We start from the raw sequence: 25,237 nt of genomic DNA, 5'->3' as shown, positions 1-25,237 counted from the left end.
AACTCACACTTGGACTAAATGTTTTGGTGGCAGGACACTGCCACAGTGTCTTCTGTGTACCAGAGAAGGAGAAATCATTGCATTGCATTGCATCATGGAATCTTTTTGTTTGTGTTTTTCTTTGTGTGATATTTGAGAGCCACAGTAAATAATATATAGTAGGATTTTTTTGCAATGCAAAAAGCATTATTTTTCAAATGGCCACAAACAACAACATTTTCTGAATATATTATATATCTGTATTTTTTACAGTCTATCATTCTCTCCATCTCTCCATCTCTCTCTCTCTCTCTCTCTCTCTCTCTCTCTCTCTCTCTCTCTCTTTCTAAAGAACGAGTGCAAGCCGCTGCATAGTAATGAACTAAGCTGGTGTGTCTATTTGACAGAGAGAGAGAGAGAGAGAGAGAGAGAGAGAGAGAGACTGAAGAGGGGGGCAAGGACAAGTGTGTGTGTGTGTGTGTGTGTGTGTGTGTGTGTGTGTGTGTGTGTGTGTGTGTGTGTACTGATGCAGTGAGAGCTGTGAGGATAAAGCAGGGAGCAGTGAAGGGATGCAGAGGAGAATGGAGGGAGCCAAGTAATCCCTCTGTCTGTGTACTCTTTCACTCTTTCCTTTCATTTCCCTCCTGTTAGCAGACGGATAGTCCTGAAGATGACTCAGTGTATGGAATTTTTTCCAACTTCAATTCTTTGCAATTTTTCTCTTTCTTGCTCTCTCTCTCTCTCTCTCTCTCTCTCTCTCTCTCTCTCTCTCTCTCTCTCTCTCTCTCTCTCTCTCTCGCTCTTTCATTCTCTTTTACTATTTCATTTTTTTCTATCCAATAATACTACAGTTTGTCCTGGAGGGCCCTGGAGAATTTCTGTAGAGAGCGTTTGAGAGAGAGCTGAAAAAAAGAAGAGTGGGACCGGGAAAAGAGGCTGAAAGAAGAGAAGCGCACAGGAGGAAAGGAATGTGGCTCTGAGGACGGAAGAGCACCTGCTGCCCTTCACAACCTATTTCCTGGGTTGAAGAAATGATTGCAAGGAAAAGGCCATCGAAGAAAAAGAAAAAAAAAAGACTATGTAGAAAATCTCTTTTACAACCCTCGCATGAAGACAGTACTTCTAAATGAAGTGAATTTTCTCTCTGGTACCACATGGATGCCCATTTTGGCGGTATGTCATCAAATGTTTATATGTTAAAGGATGTTAAAATAGCTCACAGTTTTCTTCCATATTAATGAACATTTTGAAAATGAGAAAAATTGACTATGAAAACTCTGTACCTGATGGCTGTGTGGCTCAAATATCAGTTGGAGTTCTACTCTCAAAGGGGGTATTGGTGGGGGTGTTCAGAAAAAAGCACTCCCCCCTTCTTCTGTATTCTTTCCATCTAAGAGGCAGGGGCAAACAGCCAAAGCTAAAGCACAAGGGCTCATTGACGAAAATAAGAATGACGCTTGAAGCTGGGGCCCAATCTCTCCCTCTCTCCCTCTCTTCCTTTATTCTGATTCTAAGGAAAGTTTAAACTTTTCGGTTTTATGTTCCACTCACCAAGCCATGTTGCTTGCTTTGAGGTAAAAAAATATATGTATGTGCATATGTATATGTGTATGAAATGTAATTCTTTTCTGAATTGCACAGTAGGCATAATCTGGACAGATTGTGAAACATTTTGTCTTTTAAACACAGTTTTAACAGTTTTAAGCTCTCTGTCTCTCATGATCACACACTGAAGATGAGGAAATGCAGGTAAGTAAAGTATTCTTCCATTTGCTTCCTATATTTGGCCATAGCTCACCATCCAATATTATAATAAAGAATATTTATATAAAATTACATATATAGAGAGATTTTTCTAGAATATGAAAACTGCTAACAATTACACAACCTAAGCACAGTTGTATTAGTTCAGAATGAGTAAAAAAAAAAAACAACGGTATTTAAGAAATGCATGGGTTAGAATCAATCCATTTAGACAAACCAGCAAATTATTTAAAAAACCGTAAACACATTTATTGTATAATGTGTACACTGTATATTGGGAATCATTTAAACTATCATAAAAAACGTACGTGCCAGAAAGTTACTATATAGAAATTAGAAACGCTGCAACTTCTGCAGAACTTATTTAAGCATAATATTCTTTAAAACAAGAGATCTGTAATGTTTTTAAAAAAATAAAAAATTTGATTAAAAAAAAAACTATAACAACAGTAAATAAATGCCTTGGTTCCTATACTGCTACTGTATATGTGAAAAACGAATGTTTCAGATTTATTCCTAGTATTACGCAAGTGAGGCTTTCCACAAAAATGTGTAGTCTGTATCAGTTTGTACTCCGTTACTGCCTTAATAACTTCAAACAATTGATATTCAACATTGTCAAAGATTACATCCTACATTATAGGCTCAATTTCTTTCAGTGTTATTGGTTTTGGTTAAGAAAGACCATAAGTTTTGCTGAAGTCCTTGGTGAAGCCTAATTGCTTTTCTTAATTAAAAAACACAGTGAATGTGCTATTTTTCTATAACAGTGTGTCCCAAAAATGTTTGTGTCAAGCACCAATTTGGAATCATATATATATATTATAATAATAAAATTTAATAAAAATACTTTTTGTCTGTTTATAGTTACACTTGGCAACAAGTTAGTACCTGTAATCACTTGCATAATAGCAGCTTTAAACAGTCAAACTATTCTTCTTCAAATTGAAATAAATGCGCTTTTCACACTGTCAATGATTAGACTTTTTTTTGTTTTTAACTAATTTATTATTAATCATAGATGGCGAGATAAAGTTTCTATTAAAATAATGATGTTACACTAGTGCATTCTGTGCATTGCATAAACCTGTGATTTGCCTTTCAGCTGGTACTTCATACAAGGTTGCAGTTATACAAAATTATTCAACACCTGATTTTATTTTTTTTTTTTACAGTCTGCCTTTACCAAATGCAATGTAATTCAAATATGTACAAAAAAAAGTCTACCTTTATTTACTGGCTAAATCCAATTTTTCATGTCATGGTTTCATTCTGATCAAAAACACAACGGTTCCTCAGAGCAGAGAGTCCAGCAGCTGATCCCTTTAAAGACATCCATTTAGAAGGGACCTTTGATGTGTGCTACTTCACATATCAATGAAGCGTGCCCTATGTAATGCCCATACAAATACTAAAAATGGCAGGAAGGATAGGATCAGAGATGATGGACTTGTCGGCAACCAGAGATTTACATGGGAAAGGCAATTATGTTCGGTTTATTAACATCAGGATCTGGTCTTAATGCACTGATTGATAAGTTTTGCAGGCTTTCAAGATTAAAGCATCAACTGCTATTGGAAGAATAGAATACATTAGAATAAGATCTCAAATTAAAGAAAAAAATGTGATCATATTTGTGAAGAGCTCTAGCTATAACAGCATTTTCCAACAATTATATTTTTTAGACTAAATAAGCAGGTTGATTGAAAGAAACCCATTTCTTTTCAATTTTCTCATATTACCGGTAACTGGTAATATCACATTCTGCTGATGTCACATTTTGATAAATATATACACACTTTACAGACTGCAAATGTCTGAAATTGCTAAAACGTCTGAAAGAAAAACACCAAATTTAACAATATTAATTTTTAGAGCAATTTTAAGCGGATTATTATTAGGCATATATTAAGGGTTCTTCAAATACACTATAATTCACTGTAAATATTATTTAGGTTTGTTCAGATAATCCTTCTCTGAAATCTCAGGATTCAATCTGCTAATCTAAGAATTAGAATAATTATCATAATAATTGGCCACTTCAGTTGGCTACAATTGGCATAATAATTGGCTATCAAAATGATCATCAGTACAGAAAGCAAATGTGGACACCTGACCCTAAGATTCATAATGTTCTTTTTGAATTTCCTATTCCACATTTAGTTCATGTTTGCTGATCTATTAACCTTCACTATTCTGGGAAGATGTTTTACTAGATTTAACAGTGTGGTGTAAAGATTTGAGCTCATTCATACATAAGAGCATCAGTAAAGTCAGGTACTACTGTAGGATAAGAAGGCTTGGGGTGCAGACAGTGGTTCAATTTATCCCAAAGATATTTAATGAAGTTGAGGTCAGAGCTCTCTAGCAGGCCAATCAAAATCTATGCTGATCCATGTAAAAACCCTATCTTTATGGAGCTTGCTTTGTGAACAGGGACATTGTCATGCTGGAACAGATTTGGGGCTCCTAGTGGAAGTGAATGTAACATTGTAATGCTACCACATCCTATATAATGTGCCTTGAACCTTGTGGTAACAGTTTGGGAAAGAACCATATATGACTGGAAAAGCCAGGTGCCCAAATACTTATATCCATGTAGTGTATATTACATATTGACCATGACGGCATGGCTATAAGAGATATTGTAGGCACATACAACGGAACTAGAAAATGTATTAATGCCATAATACCTGTATAGGTAAACTATTTAATATATTAATGAAACAAACTTTGCACATGATCCCAAATCAAATAATAACAGGGTCGGATATAGAGTGAGGGTCCAATTACATGAACCTAAGTGATCCTAAATTACCTTTATACATACTACATGAAGGTTAAATAGATGTGTGGTTATAAACTGCAGTTGTAGTATGTGGGCATTACTATAGTTTTTTAGTGCTCAGTAATATCAGATTAACAATAATAACACAACAAAATAAACAACCCACTGAAATGATCCGTGTTCCTCGCACTACTCACACTCACCACTTTAATCGGAACACCTGTGCATTTGCCCATTCATTTGATTATCTAAACGATGCCATTGTGGCAGCAGTATAATACATGAAGTCAACTCGATTAAGGTCACAAGCTTCAGTTAATGTTCACATTAAAAACCAGAACTGAGACAACATGTAACTCCAGTTAATTTGACCATGAGATTAGTACTGGTGCCAGAAATAGGACAGGCAAAGCAAAGTTCTTCCAATCTTCAACTGTCTAATTTCTGTAATCATGTGCCCACTGTTGCCTCAGATTTTTGTTTTTGGCTGACAGAAGTGTAACCCGATGTGGTCTTGCTGTTGTCATCTAGCTCTTGTAGACCATCTGCTCCGAGGTTCGGCATTTGTGAATTCTTTATCATTCATTTAAGAGACTTATAAAATATCCCATGAGATCAGCAGTTTCTGAAATACAAATCAGCAACTTTTTCCAACAACCATGATAGGGACAAAGTCTAATTTTTTACACACTAAGATCACATTTTTTTTTGCATTTTGATAAGTAAGGTGACTTAATTGAAGCTCTTTTATCTAAATGACAATGCATTATCCTGCAACCATTGACTGGAAAAGTAACCAGTACACATATGTAGAGTTTATTTGGTGTATATAGTTGTTTCATCTCTGCTTCTCCTACTTTCTTATTTCTGCTCCAAAAAGTTTTTTCAGAATTTTATTACTGTGCTTTTCCCATGGTGCTTTTGTGGCTCCTTTTTAAAAAAGGCAAAAAAAAGACTGGATTCTTTTATAAAATGTAAAAAGGATTCATGGATAAATGTAAGTGCAAAAGTTTTATATTTTATAATTTATAAACCAAGGAAACTTGAAAAAAAAAACTTGAAACCTACAGTCCTCTGGAGTAGGCTCACTGTTTTCATTTTAAAGCCTAATCAACTACATTTTCATCTTAATATATAAAAGATATTAGAGGTCCACTGCTACAGAAATCCTGGTTATAAATTAACAAGACTGTATAAGACATAAAATAAGAAATATATTTACAGTAGATTTATATCTACTATTTATACCAACTAAATAATGGAGCAGAAATGTGTGCACAAAGCGTGACATAAAATTATGAACTGTAAATACCTCTGGTTTTGTAACATTGTATTGTATGATATAGAACTCAGTTTTATAGGCTTCGGTACACTACATGCTGCCAACTATGTAAAATTACACATAACACTACAGTGGCACTGCAAGTAGGTATACAGTGTTTTACTGGTCAACGCTATCTTGCGTTATGTGAATTTGTCCCACACTGTCTTGTGTTGTCTGTCAGTACTGTTTTTTGTCTGCACTGTTTGCACTCGGTTGCACTCGATGCACTTTATCTAGCTTTATGTTCTATGTTGTAGCTTTATGTTGTTTAGTGTAGCACCAGGGTTCCAGAGAAACGTTGTCTCATTTTCACTGTGTACTGTGTCCCACTGTGTATAGTAGAAATAACAATAATAAGCCTCTTGACTTGACTTGAAAAAAATAAGTACTCCATAAAGTATATATTTTAAACACAATTTATAAGAGGATTTTTCTACTTTACTAAAACTTTGGCAAAAAACAAAAAATCTACTTAGTTAATAATGTAATATATTTGAAATGGAATTGAAATATTTTTTTGTGTGTCATTTTGAATTACGACAAACACGTTTCCTTTGTAGATGCACAAAGATTATGTGAATCTGTTGAGCTGCCCTGGCAGCAGCTATGATCAGTGAAGTCATTTTCATGGCTTTTGTCTGACAGGAAAAAAAGGCCAAGAAGAACTCTAGTGTTGAATTGAAAATGAATGTTTGTGTAATTCCCACAGCATTCACCACGCCATAGCAACTGCTGAAAAAAAAAACCTTTTGATTAGCACTGTACCTTTTATTCTTTGGCATGGGCACCATGTTGCATCAAAGCGTGTTTGGAATGGCTTGTGGGACCAAGTGACTTTCAGTCAGATCTCACAACTAAAGCTGTAAGAGGAGCTCGGAGGTGGCTCGGAGTGATAAAAAAACTGAACCCGTCTCTGAGGAGTTATTTTTCAAAGAATAATCAGACACAAACACTTCAAACCTTTCAGCGCAGAACAAAAGTTGAATAATTTATTTTTTGTTGTTTATTTTTCCTTTTTTATGTTGATACAAGCTTTTTTAATCTTCTGGGTTGCCTGCAACTTGGTTTAAGTGGTTTATGCTGCATATGCTCTCTGATAAGACAGCGCTGTAAGGCGCTCAAAGCAGAACAACTTATTAGCATTTTGGTTTATTGTTGTTGTTCAGTGAAATGCTTCATGAATCACAACTGTGTTTTATGGCTTTCTATTCCTATGTGATTCTTTTAATATGTCATGTAGGGTTCAAAGCCATTAGATACGGAGTGGAAAATCGGCAAGAGTGAAACTGAGCTCATACGAATTATTCACAACTCCCAGTATCGCAATAAAGAAAGCCACACAAGTATTACAATATTGCACAAGATATTGTTTAATTACTGGTAGAGAGAGATATTTAAAGGGCAAAGAAGTAAAGAATTAGAAGAATAATATATTAATATTAATGAATCAACTATAAAGAGCAGAAAGGGATAGAAGACTAATTGGAAAGATTTTGTATCTTGTACTTTTTTCGCTTTTATATTTGAACCAACACTCTTAAGGAAGTTGTTATGCAGTTCATTTATCTTTATCATTTGAAAAGGAACTCAACTCTTCAGCCATCACGGAATACATATCCTAGGGTTTTAGTAGACTTTGGCTCCCACTTGCTTTTATGTGTGCATAGATACACCATTTCTTAATGATATTTTCTGTCTTGTTGGCTTCATCCATTTGCTAAATCCGTGGTCCACAAAATTCTGACAAAGCTCGCACTGACCAAAGATATCCATAAGAAGGGGTAAAGAGATAAAATGTTACACAGAATACCTTAAAGACAAATCCCAAGTCCAGTTGACCCTTGAGCAAGGCCCTTAACTGTTCAGTTGTAAGTTGTTCTGGATAAGAGCATTTGCCAATGAGAAACTGGGGTACCACAAAGATAGGTGCAAAACAATGACCTGCATGCCTCATTTCACCACATATATGAGATACTGGGTAAGGTACTAGACAGAAACCCTTTCACATAAAAACCAACACACAAGCCCACCTGAATCACCTCAAACCATGTGGCAAAATGTGTTATGGTCAGCGGTGGCCAATGTAGAACATTTTGGGCATAATTTTAAAAAATATATTTGTTGCAAAAAGAGGACAGATCTTACCCATTTAACACCATGTATCTAGTAAATAACTAGACTGTGGTGGAAGAATCATTGTATGCTTCTTTTCGGCTAGATCTATGCTCTGGTCAAGAGAAAGGAAATCAAAGATAGCTCCAAATCTGTTTTGTGTCAAAATCTCCAGGCCTCTATTAGAGAGCTAACGATGAAGAGAAATGTCACTTTCCGGCACACTAACAACTGAAAGCACAAATACAAGTCAACAAAGGAATGGCTTCAGAAGAACAAAATCAAAGTCTTGGCTCAGAATGGCCAAGTAATAGCTAAGATCTAAATCCTGTCAAAAACCTGTGGAATGATTTGAAAAATCCAAGAGACCATCTTGCAAATGAATACATTTTATAGACTTTAATAGATTTTTAGTATCATCCTTTAAAAACATTTTAAACCTTAACCCAAAAACATATATTTCATGCAAGGGGGTGCTTTAATGAATTATTATTTAAGCACTGTGTAAACATTTTATGGTATTTTTCCTCTCTTTTTCATCATTTTCCTTTAAAAGATTGTTTTTACCTGAATTTTGTGGGGTGCTATATCAAATTAAGTGGAAATATCTGAAAAAATAATCTGAAAAAATTGTCTCTCCACAATTTCATTTGTTTTGGAGCATGGATCTTTAAATTAAATCTAAATTTTAGTTGTTTCTACTGAGAAAAGATCATTTTTAAATAAACAATCCAGATTGCCTATTTCTTTTGATAGTATTAATAGCATTAATTATATAGCATTAATTATAAAATACTGCTTTATATTACCTGCGTAATCTTGATCATGGGGCATGTTATTCGTAGAGTCCTCAGTTTTCATTGTATTGTACTGGCTTCCTGTTCCACTACAGACCTGCACACAAACAAATCGCAAACATTACATTTTTTGTCTTTTTAAAAATTACTTGCCATTTTCATGTTGCAATTTTGACTGCTGATTGTATTGGCCTTGCCTCTGCATTTAGCTGCACAAATGTAAAGAACACATTCACATTCAAGTTTACCCTCTTTTGCATCATGGTTTCCTAGGATAGCAAATTCATCCATTCAGTAAGAGAATAAATAAACACTGAAGAGGGAGAAGACATGCACAGGCAATGCATGCTGATGAGCGTCACAGTAGCTCTCTAATCTGGTCAACAGGAGAGACATTAAATTTTCAGAATGAGAATAAGTATGATATATTCGGGAAGCATCACAGCAGAGGAGAATGGGGCATCTGCGCCTCCACTCCCTGGCGACATGAGGGAGAACGAGTGCAGTTGTAATGCCCGGCACGTTCCATGCTGGCAGATCTCTCTGGACTGTTGGAGCCCATTAAAATGTCTTGTAGTACAGGATAATCCTTTTGCTTGGAGCTGGGCAAAGCAATGCATCAGGAAGATATAAGCTTGATGAATAACCAAAATGCAGCTTAGTCCACATGGAAGTTGAAGCTCAGAGTGTGTGAAGAATGAGAATGAAAAGCAATCCTTTCTCTTGTATATGTGACACTGACATTGTTGGGTTTATATTGTGGATCAAATTATGGGCAAATATTAAAGTTATAAATAGCTTTGTTCCATGCTTCGTTTACACTATTTAGTTAACAGAATTTTTACCTTTTATGCCTGATATAAATATAGATACAAAGTGATATATATTCATTTTCTTTCAAATGTATTTAACACCTTTAAAAGTCAACAGATTTATCTTGATTCTTTACAAATGGCATTCATTACGAATAGCACAGAGATTCCAGACAATATTTTATTACAAATTTATTTGGGATTTTCACCCATTCCTCAAGGCAGATTTGCTTCAGGTTCATCAGGTTGGTTGGATCATCCATGTTGACTGCAACAACAAAAAACAAGATCCAATCTTCTTTAGATGCTTTTTTAGATGCCCTGGTGTTTAGTGAGGCGTGACTTGCATTAAGTTTGCACCACACATAGTCCTTTGAAACTTCCCAATACAATATCTCAATCATGGTCTTGGCACACACAAAAGAATAAAACATAAAAAAAGAACAGAACAAAAACATTGCTCATTGGGTCACTCTATTGCTTTTACAGGGCTTTTCTAAAACAGTCAGCAGAACTCGAAAATTATTGTATTGTGCACCTTCAATCTACACTCAGGAAAAGTACCCTGTAACCTCTTCATAGTGACTGTTAAAGACCAGCCTTGTACAAAAACTTTCTGAGTGGTGTGATGTAGTTCCCAATATTCATTATTGATCCACAGTGGGGATGTAGAGGGATGTTGAATGTTTAATCTACTAGATATAAATTTACTCCCTTACCCTAAATTATAAAATTGCATCATCTTTAACTTTCGGACAATGTGCCTTAGTCTTCACTTTCAACCTTTTCATTTTGACAGAAGGTCTCTTCAATGGCAATGAGATTTCATCTTGTTCAGAAAATGCTACTTTAATATTTCACAGGTGAAGGCCCATAAGTCAGGTATGCCCTCTTTAACAAACTATTTTTCATTTTGCTTTTACAGAACTTCTAGGATTGATCAGGACATTTCCTCTACATGATTGCCATTTTTTGTGAGTCATGTTTTTGTGAGTCATCTATTCCAGCTTTGGCTCCTAGTTTGGCAGCTGTGTCATGTGTATGATGTTTGCCATGTTTCAAATTAAAGTCCATCACAACCTTATGTCAGTTTCCTGATGCAACCACAATGTTTTTCTTTAGAAAAAGGCATTCCAAAAGACTTTTTAAAATGTATAATATAGTATAATATAATATAATATAATATAATATAATATAATATAATATAATATAATATAATATAATATAATATAATATAACAAACATTTTGGAAGGCATTTTGCTATAAAGTGTTAATTTCCCCAATGTATGGAGAGTTTTTGGGACATGCTGTCTCATACCCACAGGGTCCTTGGTAGCATCTGCAGCTCAGGTTAGAATCTGTACAGAAATACTTTCCCAACCAAAAGCAGACCTTGTCTGTTTCACAGATTGTAAAGCTATTGTTTAAAGATTTAATGGATTTAAACAAATGATGATCAGGCCACTGAAACCTCCTGATACATATATCAATAAATATATTCTAGAAGCTCCTGCTGCAAGCCTAGTGGTATATATTAAATATTTGCAATGCATATTGTATGTTGCAATTTGATCTTATTGGGAGCCCAATCTATCTTAGAGTACTGATGTTTTCATTTTGATTTATTGCTCTGGTATTGAGTTTGGCTGTTATCATTTAGTGCCAGAAAGACTTACACAGTTCTGTGTTTTTCTACTTTATTTCCTGCCAGATTTCCCTGCACTTTTAGAGCTTTATAATGCTATAGACTTTACCCAGGTATTCTAGAGCAAAGGTGCACAAACTTTTTCCTATGAAAGGACAGAAATCAAACTTGATTGACCGTGAAACAAAAATAAATAAATGTTGCATTATACCAAACTGTATTATATTAAAAGTGTCTTTGGTTTATTTATGATTTCATATTATTTATTTGTAAATGAATGAATGAATGAATGAATAAAGAAATGAATGAATAAAAAACATTTTCAAGTTTTATTTTAAATAAAATGTCAAAAGTCACCACAGGCCAACTTTGGCATGCAGGCCCTAGTTTGTGTATCTCTTATCTGGAGGATATCACAAATCGCAACATACAAAGAAGTATGTGAAATCCAGAAGAATAACATTTAAGTTCCACTACAACTCGATATTAAATCTTAAATATTCCAATATTCTTAAATCAATTCCATATTGATTCACCATTTGATTAATGCAGAATATATTAATAAATTATGTTGAATTATTGGGGATTTAATATCTAAAATAGGATGAAATATTTGAGTGTAATTTAAAAAGCAATGTTATGGTGTAAATTACATTTTGGAACATTGTTCTGGCTAATAAATTCTAATTGTGATGGCACAGTGGTGCAGTGGGGTTGTCCCAACTGGAAATAAGTGCTTACTAAAAATTAATGAATAAATAAAAGTTCAGCAGTTCCTTATCATTTCTATTCTTATTCCTTTCACAGCACAAGTCCTTTTTTTTGTCTACACTGTTTGGTGAAAGTGACTTAGGCTATTTTTTCATGAACATGAACAAACAACATCTAATTTGTTAATCAGATGGAAACCTTTCTTGGGATAATTTATTCATGAACATGAACAAACACCTGTGTTTTTGGCAGTTGTTTGGACTTATTTGGATTGTTTTAATAGAAGGATTGTGAGTCACAGCGATAATAACCATAATGCAAAGTTATGACAAACTGCAAATACTAAATTAAAAAAACAATAAAAACAATACCCAAATAAATTTGATTTTGAATGAATTTGATTATTCTAAGGTTTAAATTAGGCTTCCTTGATTTAGGGACAATTATTTATGCAAAAAAAGGAAAAAATAAATAACAAAATGTACAGTATTAGAGCACAAATTAATATCTTATTAGTTTTGCAAGAAATTGGTTCAGAAAATCCTAAATCCTTTTATTTCTTATAATGTAAATATAGACCCTTTTACACTGTCAGTTTTGTTTATTATACACTGGTTGTTTACAATGTTTCCTGAAAGTGACTTTTACCTACTGAATAATTGAGTTTTGCTACGAACATGAATAAACAGCTTGTGTCCTGGCAGCTGGTTGAACTAATCTGGTTTTTATTTAATAGAATGCCGTGAGTCACAAAGGTAACACCAAAGTAACAAAGCAACAAACTGTAAATAAAAGAACAGAGTTAACAACATGATTCATCTTTATTCTTATTTTGAATTTGTTTTCTGTTTGTTTGTTAGAATATCCTTTTTCACATTGGTTACTTTTTTTTTTGCCTCCGCATAATCAACAACAAAAAAATAAATAACAAAAATGAACAAAAATATTCTACGGTTAGTATTAAAAATCAGCTTTTTCTTTTGGGATAATCAGTTGTGAAAAAAACAGAGAACAATTAACTAATAATTCTATGTTAGATCACAATATTAGAGAAATGCTTCACCAATTTCACAAGATAAAGGTTCTGAATGCTTTTATTCTTAGAGGTTGGACCAGTGTGGACATTATTTTAATAATTATATATAATTATAGTTATTATAATAATAGTTTATTTTATAGTTTATATTGTGTCACAAAGACAATAACTGAAAATGTGAACAAGGATATTCTAACAAAAAAACAGACAATCAAATCCTAGATTAAAATATAACATCATAATCATAATAATAATAATAATCATCATCATTATCATCATCATCATCACAATAACCAACAACAACAAAATATTTGTTTTAGGTTGACCATTTAAAGTTTAGGTTTATGATGATGATGATACATTTCATCATCATCATCATCATCATCATCATCATCATCATCATCATCAACAACAAATTGAAAACCAAAAATTTGACCAAACTGGACTCATTCTTCTTCTTTTTCTTCTTCTTTTTCTTCTTCTTTTTCCTCTTCTTCTTCTATAAGAACGACAGGAACAACAACAACAACAACAACAATAAAAGTAAGTTCATTTTATCATTTATTTTGAAATTGTGAAAAAGTATATTCCAACAATCAAACAGACAAACAAATGCTAAAAAATTTGATAATCATCATCATCATCATCATCAACAACAACAACAACAGCAAAATAAAAAACAAAAGCTGGACCGATCTGTACTTATATTAATAATAATAATAATAATAATAATAATAATAATAATAATAATAATAATAATAACAATTATTATTATTGTTATTATTATAATAATAATAGTGCGTTTATTTTATCATTTATTATTTTCGTGAGTTAAAAAATGATATTCTTAAATCCTTAAAAAAGATGATCATCTTCATTAACAGCAACTACAAAATATTGTTTGAGAATTACTACTACTAATAATATTTGAACACAAAAAAGAAAGAAAAAATAGAACTTATGTTAATAACCAAATTTGATTATTATTATTTTTTGATTTATATATATATATATATATATATATATATATATATATATATATATATATATATATATATATATATACATATATATATATATATATATATATATATATATATATATATATATATATATATACATATATATATATATATATATATATATATATATATATATATATATATATATATATATATATATATATATATATATATATGTATATATATATATAAAATTTCAACAACAAACATATTTTTAAACATACATAAGAAATTAAACAAACAGAACCTATACAGGACAATACATACATATACATATAAATACATACATAACAAATAATCAAATACATAAACATAAAAAAAGGAAATCAATAAATCACAACCAACTACAGAGGAAAGACTTATACAGTAGAAACATTACAGAAATAATTAGATTTCTGAAATAAAAGAAATTCTTTTGTTTTTAACCAATCTAATAAATGTAATAAATATGTCAATTTCAATTAAGAAATGTGAAAAGAAAAGCTGTGATTTTGAAAGTTTTTGTTTATCAATTAAAAAAAATTGCCCAAACTAAATAAGAAAAGTTAACAATGTAATCCACTGATATATTCGTTTTTAACTTTGTAGTGGAAAATGATCTCTTTTAATTGAAATATAAAGATATAAGTTATTCCACACTCTTTTTTAATAACCAAACTTTATAAAGTACAGGGGTCTATATGACGTCATTACAAATTGGCGCGAAACCCCGTGTGAAAGCCCGTATGTTGCTCCTGTCAGCTGCTGAGGCGAGTTTTACTGCAGAAAAAAACGGCACAGGACGCTCTGTTTACACGTGAGTGGGCTAATAATAGAAAATAAAAAATACTTTATTTGATATAAACTAAGACTATTAACTGTTTGAGGGAGACACGGCTGGTGAGCTGAGTGTGTGTGTAGCACCTGTTCTCCTCTCACCACCCTACAGCATGTGTTGTTAGCAATGTGAGACTCTGTGGGCTTTTAGCTCACTGGGGTTTTTGGTTACCAGCGGCTTAAAAGAGCAGCAAATGCACTCCGGGTCCCTGCACCATTAGAGAGTATGTATGTGTGTGTGTGTGTGTGTGTTAGTAAAGTAACAGTTTTCTAAGCATTGTCATGCCGGTGTTTGTGGAAAATCCCTCTCGGTTTTCGAAGCAGCGGCTGAAGTCGGAGTTGGTTAGCCATGGTGTGGAATTAGCGCCTTCTGAGAGAGAAAAACAGGCTTATCTTCAGGTTTACATGCAACATGTGGCCAATAAATCTGCTGATTTCTCTAGTGATGAAGAGGAACAGGGACAAAATGGACATGTAAGTTAATCACCTAATAAATCCTGATGGTAGGGAGTTTTAGATTCCTCAGGCTTGATGAAAGATTTCTGTTCCTGAAATTTCCACTCAGGTTTGGATTAAAATGGAGATTAAAGTCGCACTCAGGTTTGAGTTAAAGCCCGATATTTATATTAAACAGTCAAACTGGATCACTAGAACAATGCAGTAAGAAATCTGATCACTTTGGTCATGGTTGCTTTGGATTTGTCTTCACTTTAACACTGAAAAGAGATTCCTGGACTCCTGGCTTTGTTTTATGGTTTGACATTTGTGAAGTGTTTCAAATGTACCATCTCATTAATTTATATTTATTTTGTTATATATATATATATATATATATATATATATATATATATATATATATATATATATATATATATATATATATTCTTTAATTATTATTATTTTTTTAGAGAGGTTTTAACAGGACACCATAGAAACAAATATATAAAGTAAGTTGGTATGGGATTTTTTTCTTTAAGCTTTGTGTGTAAACCCAAAGTAAACAGCTTTTTACAGAAAGAAGTCAATGTTCTGTTTGGTGTTGAGGATTTGTGTTTTGACGTGAGACTATAAATTATCCTTAGGGTTCATTTTCTCTATCTTGGCTGTGACCAGTCCAAAACGTGTACCTGATGGACAGAACCATTTGGACCATTGTGGTGGTGTTGAATAACATCATCTTGTTCCTTTATAGAAACAACTTTTCAATTATAGGAAGCCTTTCTATAATCTCCTTTATTGAAATGCAGTAATTGTCTTCTCGCAGTGAAACAGATCCAGATGCAGTACCAGCAGCTGAAAAGGCTTTTCATCAATATAAGTGAATTTTCCCGTTTCTAGCTTTGCCCCTGACGGTCCATTGCAGCACAACTAAACATGCAAATGGTGGCACAGGAACTCTCAGGAGCGCATTTGTTTAATTTTAGCGTATTTTTTATTTTATTTATTTTTTTACTACCAATGATGTGCTGATAAGTTCATTACTTTGGGCTTTGGGGTTTTTTTTGTATGTCTAACTTAACTGGCTACTATAACATTTCAAACTTCGCTACTAAAAGTGTTTACATTTTGCTTTTTACAATTCAGAAACATGAGTTCAGGAGCTGCAGCTGTTCATTATACATCCACCTGCCACAGAGTGTAATATCAGTACATTACTGTGTGTGTGTGTGTGTGTGTGTGTGTGTGTGTGTGTGTGTGTGTGTGTGTGTGTGTGCGTGCACCCACACATATGCACGTGTGGTAGAGAGACCCTTGCACAAGGCAGGGGAATCTGGGTCATGTTTCAAAAACCTCTCGTGTGTTGGATTTACAGTTTATAATCATAAACATAATATTGCCACTTTAAAATTCAATTTCCAAACTTTTGAGTATTTTAAGAACTTGCAGTTTTCCAACAATTTTTTTCTACAAATATGTCAAATCAGTTGTATTTTTATTTTTATTTTTTGGTGAATATTTGTGTGTGTGTGTGTGCGTGCGTGCGTGTGTGTGTGTGAGACCACAGGAAGAGGAAAAGGGAGGAGAGGATTCTGACATGGTAGACCTATGCTCACTGACTGATAATCAGTTAAAACACAAACTGCTCCGGTATGGAGTCAAAGCTGGACCGATTGTAGGTCAGTATGATTTGATGTTCTAACATGAATTATTTTATATACGTTAAATAGAATTGCAATAAGTACCTTCTTTTACATGCTCATTATTTAAAAGAAAGAAAGAAAACTAAGGTGGAGAGATGTTTGGATGCACAATTAAGCCTAATCATTGCGGTTTGAAACACTCAATAAATACCAACTGTCAAATCATTGATGTTGCTTATTACACTGTAGAGACAGCAAAAGAAAATGTTTCAGCAAAATGTTTTAATGTTCATAAAAATGCAAATAAAAAAAAACCAAAAACAAACATCCAGCACAACAGAACTCACTGATTTAGTTAGTGAAGCGATTACTTCAGCACAAATGTGCATCGATTGAACAAAGAGTGCCGACTATGATCCTGTTCATCAAATGCTATTACTGAATATATTCTGACGTGCTAAAGGCTAGAGAATAATATTTAAGACCAAAATAATCATTATTTTTCATTGTAGATTTGTAACCATAATGGAGTAAATAATTTTACGGTGACTAACATTTTACATAAATGAGTTGGGCAATGAAAGCAGGTTTATTTCATGGCCTTAGAATTACACTGTTGGTGAATATTGCACGTATGGATTCTGACAAATTTTCTGTCTCTGTCTTTGTGGCGGTAGCTAGCACTCGAGCATTGTATGAGAAGAAGCTGTACAGGATGATGACACAGCACTTGCAGAACAGTGTTAACAGTAAAGATGATGCTGGGAAATACTCTGATAGTGAGGAGGAGAAGGGAGAAGAGGAGGAGTCTGGTATGGACTATTGTTACATTTAGTTCTTAACTAAACCCCCTTTTAACTTGAACCTTTTTACACATCTGTGCTGTAGTTCTGAGACTGTAATGAATTGCAAAAAAGACCTTTATAATTCTTAAATTATTTTTTTTAAACCAACACTTTTTGTACAGGATCAGAGCTGCTCGGCCCAGAGAGTGTGTCCATTACAGATCAAAGTTTGAATCCTAGCACGGTATGTAATTTTTTTTATTTTTGTTTATTTATTTTTTCCCCTATACAACTCTGGCACATATATCCTTCAAATATTGTACTATGTAAAATGGATCTGGATTCTGGACAGAAACAACTGATGGAACTTATAAACTGACCAGCTTAATGAGAATTTGTTTATTACATTTAGTCAGGGTAGCTAAAAGGATTAAAAAATATGGAGAGATAAAAAAAAATAAATAAATACTCATGCAGCCAGACTGCAAAAAGATTTGAGTAGCCTGGGTAATAATCTGATTGAAGAATCTATGAAAGGGATTTTTTTCCAAGAATCTGATTTGGCCATTGACCTTAATTAAAATGTTCTCTGATTATAATGGATTGCCTGTAAAAGACAGAGAGGACTATCGAATGGTGTAACTCTAGAGAATATTTATGGTTTTGTGTCCTGTATGTGGACAGGAATGATCCTGAGCAGTGGTCTAGCATGCATTGGACAGGCATTTATACATAACCTATGGGTATTGGGAAATTAAAGGCAAACAGGTTTATTGATGCTTCAACTTTGTTGTTTGTGGGCATGTTCAGTGTGCATTTTGTTACGGTTACACTATCAGATGGCATGGCACTAAAAGCCAAGTTAACATTGAGTCAGGTGCAGTAAACTACTTTGTTATTTGTACAAAGTACCGTATTTTCCGGACTATAAGCCGCTACTTTTTTTCTCACGTTTTGAACCCCGCGACTTAAACAATGAAGCGGCTAATTTATTTTCCGGGTTTTTCCCGGTTTCACAAACTTCAAGCCAAAAAACGGAGCCCCATAAAATTAGACCAATGAAATTGCTGAACGGGTTCAGGTGAACCAATGAAACTCTTTATATTAAATCTGATGCGATCCACTGAATCAGGCCGCACCACATCATAAATATGGATGATGTTCCTCTGATGTTTGACCTGCCGCTCACTCGGACTGTCTACAGGAAAAGCGAATCATTCGTCATGCTGAAAAAACCGGGCATGAAAAAACGCACTTCACCTAAGTTCTGAGCTGCACAGCATCGGGAGAAAAGCTTCACCAATGGTGATTTTTAAACGCACGACGATGCCAAAAGAAAAACTTGAACAAGAAATTGTTGTGAAAGGAAAGAGGAAGACAGTAAACAATTACTTTTTTGGTAGGCTACTGTTTAGGTACAAGTCGTGTAACATACACTGTCTTTTATTAAAACCTGTGTAAAGTTCATTAGCTTCAATGTAGACACCTGCGGCTTATAGACAAGCGGTGTATTTATGTTCAAAAAACCTTTGTAAAATTCAGTGGTTAAAATTCAGTTAACACTTGGTTAACAGAGCATATTTTATTCTACAGTAACAGATAGTTCTAATTAAATATCGATTATTATTAATTAGCCTAAACCCTGAACCATCTCTTTTTGGAGTTATACTTTGAGTGTCTGTGCTTCTTCTCTTTTCAGACTTTTGATTTTAAGCCAAAAAATAATAATTTTTAAATGTTGAGGGCTGCACTAGCTTTTGTGGCCATTGCATCACCTGTGCAGGAGATATTGATACCCTGAGTGAGTGAGTTGTCCCAGAAGCTAATTTTTGTATGCTTTATTTTACTTAACGGCAGTATAATTTATATATATATATATATATATAAAAGCTTCCTGAGGGGGAGAGTGGCATTAAATTTAAGGCAGAATAAACTGCTGCAGGCCAGTAAGAAATTACTCAGCCTGGCACTAATCCAAGAAGTGATGGTTAGAAATGTGTAACCTCTAATAAGTCAAGGCACATTGGCAGAGAGAAAACCTAGACAACTTTGAAGCACTCTTTAGACTCTCACAAACTCTATTGGCTGTTGTGGAGTCAGTGAAGCCCTGTGACTTTCCTCTCTCCTGAATTTCCTCTTTTAAAAGGAGATGTGTCAACAGACAAAAGCTAATCATTGGCACTTGGGATAATCAGTGCAAAATGGGCTTTAATCGAGTTTGGTTTTAAATGACACAGAAAAGGGTCCGAACACTGGTGATGGTTCCTGGTTTTTCTTGTTTATCATTTGAGATAAAAACCTGTTTGTGCTTTTGAAGTTTTTACAGATTAATTAGATTAAGACTGTACTACAATTAAATTAAAACATTCTATAAATAAATAAAATACAATTTAAATGCAATCTATATAATATTCAGTTTGTTCAAGTGAAACAGACCAGCTCTGGAGACTCATTAGAATCTGGCTGATAGGTTGTTTTTATTATTTATTTATTTATTTATTTATTTATTTATTTTTCTTGCATAGATTAATGCACTTTTTAATTTTGTACACATAGGTGGGGCTGAAATATCAGAGCAACGAAACATTTTATCCTCAGTGCTTTGCCCCCCCTATGAGACAGGTACAGTAACAGCATTTTAACATGGTGGTAACAAGGGTACAAATCCACTACTTTTTTGTTCACTTTTTAATCACATTATACTTAAATGTGTTGTTAGTATTAAAAACTTCTATCGAGAGAAAAGTATTTTTTTGTTTTACTGTAATAATGAAGCAGTGGGGATTCCAGAAGTGACTCATCAACTTGACTATTAAATCATTCCTTATGTCCATAATTGGAGCCAAGGCATTCAAGGCTCTCCATAGTAGAGGACATTCTGAAGGGTATCCGAATTGGAAGTTGTGACCCACTGGACAAAGAGAATCACTGCAGAAAATTCTTAAAATCATCTTGTTGTCATAGAGTTACTGACAGCATGTCTCTCTCATAGTAAAGTCAGAACAAATCACCAAGGTGAAATTGAGGTTTTCCTCTGTCCCTGGAGCTCCTCTTACTGGATCCTGGACAGCACCACATGCTGGTCTGTTCAAAGAATGTCCTCATATGTCAACCATCAAGATAGGACAAGGTCAAATGGTTTGCATACAATCTCCATAATTGCCTTATTGAAAGCAAGATTCTTAGTGGGATTTACCAGTGTTGTACAATTGTGTATGGAATGCACTGTGAAGGTGGCACATATGTTAAGGGTAGTTATATATGAACATCAAGATTTGAGAGGTTTGGCAAATAAATCCATTACTTGGTCTGGTCTTTCCTGTATGCCATTAACCCATGACTAGCTCTGTTGTATACTATTCCTTCTTTACCACAGCAACATGCTACAGTGTCACTATTACCTATCTACACTAAAGGTGTATGTAGCAGCAATAATACACTCAAATTACTTTAAAAGATCAAATAGAACCTATAATGCTTGTCACAAGATCTTGGGTTTTGTGTTTGCTCTTTGGGTTAACTCATTTGTGCAAAGTACTAAAGCATTATGTTGTCTTGTTTTAATGGGGCTCATGCTGTCTGGATATAAAGTATAATATTTGCTAATTTAGTTGCAATTGTGACTAAAGTAGATATATTAATTATAGGGCAAGAATCAAGAGGGATCGTTGGAGAGCCTCCAGAGCCGCTCCCTGTCATTCAGTATTACACAACTTGTGGAGGAGGGGAGTTTGGCTGTGTGGTGGTGGTGGTGGTGGTGTGGCTGTGTGGTGGTGGTGGTGGTGTGGCTGTGTGGTGGTGGTGGTATGGCGTTGTGGTGTTGGTGGTGTGATGTCATGGTGTTATTTTTGTTGTGTACAGAATGTTTTGTTTCATTGGTCTTTGTGTGGTGGACAAAGCATGTTTAAAAAAAAAAAAAAAAAAAAGTGCAGCGTTCACTAAGCCCTGTTTATTTGTGAATGAGAATTTTAATCTGAGTGCCTATATGGCCTGCAGATTGAGAATCGTCTGAGCCCTCAGTCAAAGTCAGCAGAGACTGAGAGAAGCTATAGCCAGACACCACTGGCAAGCAGGGCACAATGGGTCAGTAATCCTATTAAATGTGTGAGTAAACACACACACACACACACACACACACACACACACATATTGGGATTAGCTAAAATTACAGGCTGCAGCTTTGTAAATATCTACAAGATATTTTGGTCTGAGTGCATATGTCAGTAAAATGTGAAGTTGTTTGTGTGCCAATTTGTTTTTTTTTTTTTGGGAGTTTCAGTTCAACAGAAGCCCAGTGAATGAGTCTCTCTATCTGACCCCTGAGTGTTTACCCCTTCAGAAGCAACCAACCACAATAGAACCAGCGATAGTAACTCAATTCTTTGTTTAATGTGTTTCTCTTTCCTCACAAACTGGGTGCACATTTTGTGTTCTTGCAGGAGTTTAACTTCTAATTTTCTTCTTATTTAAACACTCACTATTTTCCCTTTTTCCTCACGTGTGTACTGTGGCTCATCTAGAACAACCCATTGTGATTAGCGCAACATTTCCAACCATAGAGGTTTCAGTATTTTCTTTTTGTCATTCGCCAGAGGCTTGCTGTCCACTTTGTCATATCTCTGTCTTTACTCCTCACCTTATTTTGCTGTCAACTTGCATCAGGTAATCCTTTTCTATTTCTTCTTCTGTTGTAGGAATCAGTCACTGATGTTCTGATGGAGATGTTTCCAGATACTGCAATGACACCAACTGGTATAACGTGAGTCCATTAAGGAGAAATCCATTGCAAACATTATGCAAAATGTTCTTTATGTATAAAGTTACAGTGTGTGTCTTTTTGTTTATAAATGGGATTATTGTGTAGCAGTTATCAAACTCGTACTAAGTTTCTGGCTTTGCTGCACAATGCAAATGCCATTAGTGGTGAAAGATCGCTAAAATTACTTCTAAATTACTTCTGTACTTTATCATGGTCAAGACTGAATTATGTATCTCTTTTCTTCCCAAACTACTTAATTTCATTTAAATTGACACTTACCAACTCGCCTACCTACAGAGAGAGATTAAGAAATATTTGAACAAAGTTACTGATCTTTAAGTTATTTTATATTACTATAATAATTACATTTTATATTTTTATATAAATATGCACAATGGACTAGTTTTATTTTCTTACTGAAGAGATAAAAGCTCTAAAGATGATTCCGAATGTGGCATTTGAATTTGGAATCGTTGGCTGTTAACTCTCAGTATGATGTCCGTAGAGATGTCATGCCAATAAGGCAAGCTGTCATTGGGTCGAAATCTAAATCTCGCCAGACATTTGGTGTGGCCATATCAACTATTTGGTACATTTAAAAAAAAAAAGGAGAGAATGAACTGGTCAGCTCAATTCTCAGAGGCTACAGAAAACAACTGTGGTTGATTTACAAAACAATTCTTTCCCTGAAAATTATACCCTCATGACAATTGGCAAGATAAAGAAGCAGAGCGTCACCTGTGACCAAACCCAGTGTCTCAATGTCTATAGGTTTCCAGACTCATTGACTGCAGAGGATTTACAACCAAGTATTAAAAATGACAGTTAAATGTAGTGTTTTTGTCCCTTATATAAAGGACCACATAAAACAATTGCTGCAATTCCAACATTGTTCAGTGATTTGAATATAAATACTCTTCAGCCTTTTGATGAGCTGATTGAAAGGCCACTAAAGCTTATATAACTTCTCTGTTCATCGGCTGTCCAAAGAACTTTCACAGAATCTCCTGTAAAAGCCGTGAAGTTTAAATGTTTTGAGAGCATAGGGAAGCCCTACACAATCTTACAATTATTGTGCCTAATAAATGATATTGTGTCTGTTGTCTATTATGTCTAATGTTATTTCTAATAAATAGATATGCCTAATCTTATTTCTAATAAATAGGGATATGTTGAATAAACATGCTAAAATATATGGGTAATTTATTTTGAAAATGCAACCAGAGCTCAGAAAAGAGACAGAGGTAGAATTTCTAGTGTTATTCCAATATTTATTTCTGCCACAAATATCGCAGCTCTTTTTGAACACTTTCCTAGCTTTGTGGAATCACTTGGAACTGGACTTGCATCACCGTCTGACACCGTCTGGTTCTCGCACTATACTGCAGGAACGGGGAGAAAACTATTTCTGTCAGGGACAGTCGTGGGAAATGCCTTTGCAACTCGCAAGTGTTTGGACAAGCTGCCACGTAAGGCTGTGTACACACACAACGTCTTTTTGAAGCAGACAGTAGATTGTGAATTCAAAAATGGCCTGAGTTTTCTGGGGCATTCTCAACTGCATTTTAAAACAGCAATTTTTAATCAGTTGATGTGTGTGTGTGAACACAGCATTACTTTATTATAGCTTGGCAGCTAAACAATGTTGGTTCAGGCTTCTATCTTTACGTAGCAAAACAATTTTTCATCCACAACTCTCATAACAAATGGTAATTGATTTTGTTTGGTGCTGAGGTTTGATATTGAGAGTTGAAAGTGATTGGATGATGGACGAGTCAGCCAATTTATCCTTGTTGCGATTTTTCTCTCTTTCACCTGTGTGTTAAGTCTATACCGGTTTATTTATATCTTTAGCTGGTCTTCAAGCTTTATTTTTCTTACTATTTAACTTGGCTTACCACCATTGCTATTTGCTTTTTAATGCTACTTTAACACAGTCTGGAATTCTGTGTATTGAGATTAATGAAGTCAGAGCACAGCACAGCACAAATTTATAAAATGTTATTTAAGTGGCTTGCAGTAACATTTTTCTTCCAGAAAGGAGCCAAATTACATTCAGTTAATTATGAAATGTTACATCCTGAGGCTTTAATTTATTACTGTTGATTTTTCATTAACTCAAACCCCCACCCCCATTTATTTTTTGTTCCTTAGTGCCACCAAGAGACGGTCTATAAAGGGAGCAGCAGGTCGTCCCGTACAATTCAAATACCCAGACACCCCACTGAGTCCTGCCACACTGGAGAGACAGGAGATCCAGCAACGTCTGGTTCCTCTGTGGGTGCAGATTGTGGTCTTCTTTCTAGTGGTTGCTCTGCTGTACGTCATGTACATATCAATGGAAGAGCCACTGGAGAATCCTTTCAGCACACTGCTAAGCAGCCTGAGTCAGGAGCCGAGCAGCGATGACCTTGCACTTGTCCCTAACTCTCAGGACACACACACCTGAGACACCTGAATTTTATTGTGTATTGGACTTTTTGCATAGAATTTCTGCAGGATTGCAGGGTTTTCACTGTTCTAGTCAAATAAATCTAGATGAGTGTGGTTTGATCTGTTATATTTTCCTGTGTATGATTTTACCTTGTTGGATATTATCTTTTGTCTATTTACTTCAGGATCAATCAAATGAACTGGTGAAGTGTTGTTTGGAGAGCCACAGGTGCCCATGTCTTACCCACAGGAGTATTGTATTGTTTTGTTTTTTAATTATTCCATTGTCATGTTGAATAAATAAATGTTTTGAATAGTTCTGAGTATTTAATGTGTGAGGAGTTCAAACTTACTTACAATACTTGCTTTTTA

At 34.4% G+C, this 25,237-nt stretch overlaps 1 protein-coding gene across 4 annotated transcripts; it reads left to right on the top strand.

The window, feature by feature from the left end:
* The first annotated feature begins 14,287 nt into the window (after positions 1 to 14,287).
* On the top strand, positions 14,288 to 25,181 carry lemd1 (LEM domain containing 1). 4 transcript variants are annotated; one of them, XM_046869085.1, is made up of 10 exons: positions 14,288 to 14,787; positions 16,813 to 16,924; positions 17,566 to 17,700; positions 17,856 to 17,917; positions 20,230 to 20,295; positions 21,321 to 21,398; positions 21,670 to 21,777; positions 21,953 to 22,042; positions 22,368 to 22,432; positions 24,587 to 25,181. In XM_046869085.1, the coding sequence occupies exons 2-10, from the start codon at positions 16,843 to 16,845 to the stop codon at positions 24,879 to 24,881; spliced, it is 981 nt and encodes a 326-aa protein (XP_046725041.1). In that variant the 5' UTR covers positions 14,288 to 14,787; positions 16,813 to 16,842; the 3' UTR covers positions 24,882 to 25,181. The 4 variants fall into 4 exon arrangements, with proteins under 4 accessions (XP_046725041.1, XP_046725043.1, XP_046725040.1 ...); XM_046869084.1 differs by lacking the exon at positions 14,288 to 14,787 and adding an exon at positions 14,806 to 15,281 and having other exon boundaries at positions 21,670 to 21,756; XM_046869083.1 differs by lacking the exon at positions 14,288 to 14,787 and adding an exon at positions 14,807 to 15,281.
* The last annotated feature ends 56 nt before the right edge of the window (positions 25,182 to 25,237 follow it).

Source organism: Silurus meridionalis, chromosome 16 (assembly GCF_014805685.1).
Source record: "Silurus meridionalis isolate SWU-2019-XX chromosome 16, ASM1480568v1, whole genome shotgun sequence".
Lineage (NCBI taxonomy): Eukaryota > Metazoa > Chordata > Actinopteri > Siluriformes > Siluridae > Silurus > Silurus meridionalis.
This window is presented reverse-complemented; position numbering and strand designations above follow the sequence as displayed.

Bases quoted from the DNA above. Each gene is read 5' to 3' on its own strand.
- lemd1 (XM_046869083.1), top strand. From the start codon at position 15,090: ATGCCGGTGTTTGTGGAAAATCCCTCTCGGTTTTCGAAGCAGCGGCTG. The intron at 17,701-17,855 runs GTATGGACTATT...CTTTTTGTACAG, and splicing joins GGGAGAAGAGGAGGAGTCTG to GATCAGAGCTGCTCGGCCCA. The intron at 17,918-20,229 runs GTATGTAATTTT...TTGTACACATAG, and splicing joins AAAGTTTGAATCCTAGCACG to GTGGGGCTGAAATATCAGAG.